We start from the raw sequence: 7,939 nt of genomic DNA on the forward strand, positions 1-7,939 counted from the left end.
ATTATTGTTTAAATTACTTTTGATGTCAAATAATGTGTTTTACAATGTACGACTTTGTCTGGGAAACAAAATATGCTACAAGCTCTGTTAATAAATGCTACAGCATAAATCACTGGAAATGAAAACATCTCATGAAATTACCAGTAGGAAATTGCTTATTAATCCATAATTCATTTGCTTGTTTTCGCCAGTTGCCAGAATCCAATACATTATGTGCTCACCTTTAATTTAAACTCTAGACTACAATATAGAAGACCCAGACTAACATATTACATAAACACGAAGGTTTTATATTTTATAAAAATAGAAAAAAATACTATTCAGAATAGCAGCTCAGAAAAGCCAAAATTAGGTGATGAAAAAACTGGAATGTCTGACCTAGAGTGTGAATGGAGAATTGTGAGAAGTACATAAACCCCCGGGTACTATGCCTTTTGTCTACAAAGAACCGATTGGCACTCAATGGTTTATATAAAATAAGAGCTAAAAGATTTAAGAAAAAAAAATATTCAGTACTGTGCAAAAGTTTTAGACAGGTGTGAAAAATGCTGTAAAGTAAGAATGCTTTAAAAAAATAGGCATGTTGGTAGTTTTTTTTGTCATTTAACAAAACGTAAAATTTTGAACAGAAGCAAAATCTAAATCAAATCAATATTTGGTGTCACCATGCTTTGCCTTCAAAACTGTAAATTCTTCTAGGTACACCTGCACACAGTTTAAGGAACTCGGCAGGTAGATTGTTCCAAACATCTTGGAGAACTAACCACAGTTCATCTGTGGATTTAGGAAGCCTCAGATGTTTCTCTCTCTTCATGTAACCCCAGACAGACTTAATGATGTTGAGATCAGGGCTCTGAGGGGGGCCAAACAATCACTTCCAGGACTTCTTGTTCTTCTTTATGCTGAAGATCGTTCTTGATGACTTTAGCTGTATGTTTGGGGTCGTTCTCATGCTGCAGAATAAATCTGGGGATAATCAGATGCCTCCCTGATGGCATTGCATGATGGCTAGGTATCTGCAGTGACTTACCTAGGGGGGTTGGTCCATCACGGGTGTCACTCATCGTGGGGTGCCAACAGGGCGGGCCCAGGTTGTACACCCCCTCCAGAGACAGACTATGCTGTCCACCACTGAAGGAGCAGGGCCTGTTAGGGAAATCATGGATCTCCCTCTAACCGTCCCATAAACAAGGGAGAGCGAGGCCTGTTCATACAGACATGAGTATCCTGCTCCCTGGCGATGCGCGACAGCTACTAATGCCGAGCGCCAGGATATGATGTCATGTCAATGTAGACGATGACAGGAGAAGAAAAGAAGGAGGAGGAAGAAAAAGAGCAAGTGGATCTGTAGGAAGAAAGACAAGGACCCAAAAAAGGTGGGGAGGCATAGACAGAGGGTGTGAGTAAGTGTGTGACGGGAGTTTTACTGTACCACCGTCAATGTCTGGCTCAGTATATTTTGATGGGAGTTAAGCTATACCACTATCAGTGTCTGACTTGCTATGATATGCTAATGATAGAACTATTTTGATATCTATATACAGCTGATGGTTTACCTGAAATGATGCTTATTTTGTGTATTGAAACATCTTAATGTTCTTATACTTTGGAGTATTTGTACCTTAAATTTTTTTTTTTGCACATTTCAATTTAAAAACATTTTGGCCTGGGAATAGATTAAGATATTTGTACACAGCTGCGGGTCTGTTTGGTATATTGATCATAGTTACCACATAGATTTACACTTCACATTTTTATACATTAATATCTATGCCTAAGCCGTATTATCATAATATAGATGATATATTTTCGAAAGTAACCTCTGATACCTCAGTATAAACACTAGCTAATTTCTCTCAGTATCTTAATGTTTAAATAATCATGTTTTACTATTCTGCATTTCTGGTTTACAAAAGAAGAGCATGTGCATTAACATTCTTCACTTTCTTATTTCGCATGTTATATCCGAGAGCCTCTAGCCTAGGCAATATTAAAATTAAAATTGTGGTGGGAGCGCTCTAGGGAGTTCTAAACCCTTTTGAGCTCATAGTTATGGCGTATGAAGAAGGATAGTCCTTAATATGGCAGAAAGATTTGCATTTCATTTAAAATCCAATATACAATTTAAATTAATCACACTTCTATAATGCTAATTTCCTTAACCCCTTGATGACAATTGCCGGTCCGGGCACGTCACGGAAATTCAAGTCGATAACGACAAATGACATGTCAGGACCGGCACGTCTTTAAACGGGTGCAGAAAGTGATCTATTTTCGCTTTCTGCACCGAAACGGCGTTGCTGTAATGCCTCGACCTCGAGGCATTCAGCAACGCCATTATCGGCACAAAGGGGCCATCTCTGGCCCCTCCCCGGGGCGTCAACATCCGCCATACTTTGTATGGCGGCGGACGCCCGTTTTGAAAGCGTTTAGGAGGCGATCAACGATCGCCTCCTAAACTTAAATGGTGTCGCTGGAATGCCTCGATCAGGAGGCATCCGGCGACACCAAACACTTACCTGGGGATGGACTGTGACCGCTCCGGAGATCGGTCACAGCCGCAGCTGCCGGTGATCTTCCCCATCAGCAAGCCCGGGAAAAAAAAACAACAAAGACTAAAAAGTTCGCTAGACGGTCTCCAGACCCTCTAGAGAACTCTGGCTCCACTTGCAGGTTGAATATAGGTACTGCATTCAACCATGCAAGTCAATGGAGCTCAGCTTTCTAATCACAGTGTGATTAGAAAAAATAAATTAATAAAATTAATAATTAGAAAAAAAATAGTAAAAAAACAGTAAAATGTAAAAATAATTTCCCACTGATGTCACTATCAGGGGAACCTTCAAGTTGAAAAAAAAATGTTAAAAAAATTAAAAAAAAAGCCAAAAAAAAAATATATATATATATATATAAAAAATATATTTTTGTGAGCAAGTCCTAAAATTAGCATATTAGCTTAAAACAATTCTCGCATGGAAAGAGTTAAAATACTGGCATATTAAATGCCCATGGGGTGTCTACTTTTAAAAAATGTATGATTTGATGGGGTAAATTGAATTGGCCGGGTTCAACAATGTCCCAATTAACACGGGGGGGAAGGATGGCCACACATCTAATTTCCAATTAGAAAAATGCACACGTACCAAATGTGGCCTTTTAGTTCCCCCAAAAAATGACACACCCATGCATGTGGGGTATCTCTGTACTCAGGAGATGTTGCTGAACACATATTGGGGTGTCGTGTGACAGCGGCATATACCAGGAGCTGTAAATTCATACATAAAGTAGGTATGTGGGAAAAATACACACACAAAAATACTACTGCAAACTTTGAAAAAATGCTGGTGGTAAAATGTGTGCATGCAAAGAGTTAAAATACCAGCATTTAAAATACCCTGGGGTGTCTAGTTTTCAAAAATCTATGGTTTTGTTGAGCACACTGAAACGGCCCGGCTCAAAGATGTACCAAATAGGGGATGGGCAGTGGATCCCCAAATGCCAAAGTTCAACATTGAAAAATGTGCATGCCCCAAATGTGGCCCTTTTGCCCCTGAACAGCCAGGCAAAATCATTCATGTGGGGTATCACTGCGCTAAGGAGATGTTGCTGAACACATATTGGGGTGTTTTGTGATAGTGACATATACGAGAAATTTTTAATTCATACCTGAAGTAAAATGTGTGTGACAAAACAAATGCAAAAAAATGAATACCACAAAGTTTGACAAAGACTGGTGGTAGATATGGTGCATGGAAAGAGTTAAAATACTAGCATTTGAAATACCCTGGGGTGTCTAGTTTTCAAAAATATATGGCTTTATTGGGCACACTGAAATGGCCTGGCTCAAAGATGTACCAAATAGGGCATGGGCAGTGGATCCCCAAATGCCAAAGTTCAACATTGAAAAATGCGCATGCCCCAAATGTGGCCCTTTTGCCCCCAGCCAGGCAAAATCATTCATGTGAGGTATCGCTGTACTCAGGAGATGTTGCTAAACACATATTGGGGTGTTTTATGATAGTAACATATACCAGAACCTGTTTATTCATACCTAAAGTAAAATGTGTGAAAAAACAAATGCAAAAAAATTACTACCATAAAGTTTGACAAAGGCTGATGGTAGAATAAGTGCTTGGAAAGGGTTAAAATACCAGCATTTGGAATACCCTGGGCTGTCTAGTTTTCAAAAATATATGACTTGATGGGGTAAATTGCATTGGCCGGGTTCAAAGATACCCGAAATGGCACATGGGGGGAAGAATTACCAGATTTGGAAAAAATGGCTTTGAAATAGCAAAACGCTACCTGAACTTATTGCTCCATAACGTGCAGAAAAAAGCAAAAAAACATAAAAACATTGGGTATTTTTAAACTCAGGACAAATAGTAGAATCTATTTAGCAGGTTTTTTTATTACCTTTTATAGATGAGTAAAAGATTTTTCAACTAAAAGTTAGAAACAGTCATTTTTTTCTAAATTTTTCACAATATTTTATACTTTTTTTTAATAGTAAATAATATGATACAATCAAAACAATGTCATCTAAAGAAAGCCCTTCTTTTCCTGAAAAAAACAATATCTAATGTGTGTGGGTTCAGTAAATGGGAAAGAAGAAAATTACAGCTAAACACGAGCAGCGCAGAAATGTTAAAACGGCCATTGTCACGAAGGGTACAAAAAAGTAAAATAAGGGGTTAAAAGGCCATTAGACAAAAAAGGTACATATCGCATATGTGTTGAAAATCATGTGGTATATTACATATTATATACCATAAGTATTTAAATGCATATCATGAGTAAAACAAGCTTTAATCTAAAGGGTGTTCTACATTTTTTTTATGTGTACCTTTTTGTCTAAAAATAACATTAGAATTAAAGCAGTGTGAATTAAATGGTGTCAGAGCATGAATGTGTATGTGTAAGTGTGGGTGAGCATGGATGTGTAAGTGTGCGTGAGCATGGATGTGTAAGTGTGCGTGAGCATGGATGTGTAAGTGTGCGTGAGCATGGATGTGTAAGTGTGCATGAGCATGGATGTGTAAGTGTGCGTCAAACACACCCCCAAAAAGTTATAGTGGTATAAAGGTGATGAAAAACCCCTCCATATACAAATAAGGGGTAGCAAAGGCATTATTAAGCCCTAGTCTACTCCAACCAGACAGGCCGGAAGACTTGTTTTTCCCTCAGAAATCACAACTCCAAGGGATTCCGAGTAGGGTTTAAATTTCAAGTTAAATGATAAACTATTAACATGTCTTTTGCACTGTATATGGAATTATCACTAGAATATTCCCTTTTTTGGGACACTGAAGAACTAAGACATTGTTTCATTCTAGCTTGGTTACCCCCCCAAAGTTCTATAACAATGAACTTATCTTGCTGAAGTTGCGTGGATCACAGAAAATTCTTAAATAGGAAATCAGAATAATTTTGTATTTTTTATACATTTTTTAAACCAAGAATAAGTTACCTGTTATGCGTCCAATTGAACCATTGTACATTTTCCCAACAAATCCAGAAATATGGGCTCCAAGGCTTACCCCCAACATGTAAATGGAATCAAGAGAAGCACCCTGATCCTGTGGAAACAGTGTAATTTAATCCATACTGTAAATAAAGTAATGTATTTAAGACAGATCTGTCCAATCAAATCCAATTTACTGGTCAAAAAAATCTGTATTTTTCCTTACCAGCATTTTGTCAATTAGATGTTTCAATATATCTGCAACTTTTCTGGTTTTCTCAGCCGCATGGTGATATAACACGGTTGTGGCCCCTCTATTCCAATCAACAAATATAATATTAAAGTCTTGAATGGAAAGTAATTTTTTGACGATTTCATCTATCCAGACGGGTGGAGCTCCTGTTGGTCGGTATCCATGTGTGATAAAAATGGTTTTCCTTGAGACATCTAGGTATTGAAAAGCGGTTGAATTTTCAATGTTTAGATTCCCGGCACAGTCTGGATTCTGCTTTGTATAAAGTAATAGTTGTACTTTCAGGTCTGTTCCAATGATGGCATTATGTATATTGAGATCTGTAAATGTATAACATTTTTCTTCTGATTCTAAAAACGAAACAAAAAAAAAACAAAACATTTTGAGTTTTGGAGCACTGTTCATTTGGAGATTTTTAGATCATTTTAACACAGCTTTGCATGTCTTCAGACATGATGACAATGATGTACTTTATAATAAAGACTTATATGCCTTTAATTATAGGAAATAAGCTAAATCAATGAATTCAAAATGTATTATAGATAATGTGACAAAAAAAAATCATGTCATCATATTGCTTACTAGACTTGTGCATTCGTATGAACATGCATTTGTCATAGGCATGAGGGGTTGCTTGCTGACCTTGGAAATTTAAATAGGCACACAGGAGCAGCAGCAGGGGAGGTAGAAAAAGTAGGTTTACTAGACATAGTAAAATAAAGCTATAAAGTTTTTATTGTTTTTAAATGATGTATATACCTGCTGTCAGAGTGGTTTGGTCTGCTCTCTTCCTCTCCCTCTAGCTGGTCTCCTCTCTTTCACTCTAGCAGTTGTTCATTTACAGGCACTGCCTGGGCAGAGAGACAGTTTGCATGCTGCAGACACCAGGTAGTTTATTTCAAACATGTCTTGCCACAGTTAGCTAATACACCAGCTGTTGTCAGTCTGGTATGTTAAGCATTATGGAAAAGTGAGTGTGCAACAACTGAAGTGATTAAGCTTAACTTGTCAATATGGATTGGTACTGCAGCTGCTGTAGAATGCACATCTTATGATTATTAGACTTGAGTGCCAGCCTTTTTTTATGTTCATCTTCATGGGGGAAAAAAAATCTTCGTATTCCATGAATATTCGCCCGTTCCTGTGGTTTGATCATTGGTTGATGCCAGAGGAGGGCCTTGCAGGCGACCAATAGAGTCGCTTGCATGGCCCTTTAACTCCCGACAGGGAACTTGGCCTGTCTCCCCGCTCCAGGTCTTTAACTCCTGACGGAGCATCGCAGAGATTAACGGAAGCGTAAATCCATAAATTCGCCGTCAGTAGTTAAAGGGCCGTGGGAGCAAGTCTATTGGTCACCTGAAGGGGCCTCCTCTGGCATCAACCAATTGGTTGATGTTCCTGTTCCTGTTAACCCCTGCAATGCTGCATAGATAAGGCAGGCTAAATGGGGAAAGGACCAGACAGATTAGTCTTCGTCTTTATATACGTTTTGCAGACGCGATGTTCGTATGTTCGGTATTCGGGCTGAACAACGAAAACGCACCCTTCATGTTCATTTTCACGTTCGCCCGAATACGAATGCACGATGATTATCAGCCATCCATTTGGTTGGCTGAACTTCATGAGAAATGTAACAGCACTCATAATGTCAAACGTTACCACAACTGCTCCAAAAGCACCAAAATTTCCTATTTTGGTTCCAAGTCTTTATGTCCCTTTATGACTACATCTCCCATTATGTTGAGCAGCAACACTGCTAGCTTATTAAGGGAATAGTAGCTGTAACTTTAGATTGGGTTTGGGGGGTGGGGGTTACTCCAAGTCTACAGTACAAACACTAACTTTTGGTGACTATCTGAACCTCATGGGAATTGCAGTTATAGACTGAGGTAGAGGATACCTACATTGCACACTAACTTTTTTGTCATTGACTACAGCTCCCGTGATATAATTAGCCATTAATGGCTGAACACCATAGGAATTGTAGACCGGGGTAGTTGTGGCGAATCTTCTTATGTTGTGCAGGTACATGCTGGTGTGTTGGCTACTATTATGGCCATGACATTTTTCCTATGAATGAGAAACTAAGATTAATCTGCCGCCAGGACAAATGGACAAACCATCCACTTCTCCTCCGAAATATGGTGGCTGCCCAAATATTTGAGGACAGTACTACTGGAGCTGGTGTAGACACACAGGTTGACAAGATGGGTATCATGCAG

The 7,939-nt window shown here is 38.7% G+C and overlaps 1 protein-coding gene across 1 annotated transcript in view; it reads right to left on the reverse strand.

Annotated features, from left to right (window-relative positions):
* The window catches only part of LOC149285317 (lipase member H-A-like), a 14,770-nt gene extending 8,672 nt beyond the window's left edge, over nucleotides 1-6,098 (reverse strand). The window contains exons 1-2 of the mRNA XM_089495516.1: nucleotides 5,691-6,098; nucleotides 5,471-5,579 (exon numbers count right to left, since the gene is read on the reverse strand). Of these exons, the coding sequence (XP_089351642.1) occupies nucleotides 5,471-5,579; nucleotides 5,691-6,098 (517 nt within the window). The remainder of the gene's footprint in view (nucleotides 1-5,470; nucleotides 5,580-5,690) is intronic.
* Between the last annotated feature and the right edge of the window lie 1,841 nt (nucleotides 6,099-7,939).

The sequence above is a fragment of the Sceloporus occidentalis genome, unplaced genomic scaffold (genome assembly GCF_023333645.1).
Source record: "Sceloporus occidentalis isolate IW3139 unplaced genomic scaffold, rSceOcc1.0.p SCAF_81, whole genome shotgun sequence".
NCBI lineage: Eukaryota > Metazoa > Chordata > Lepidosauria > Squamata > Phrynosomatidae > Sceloporus > Sceloporus occidentalis.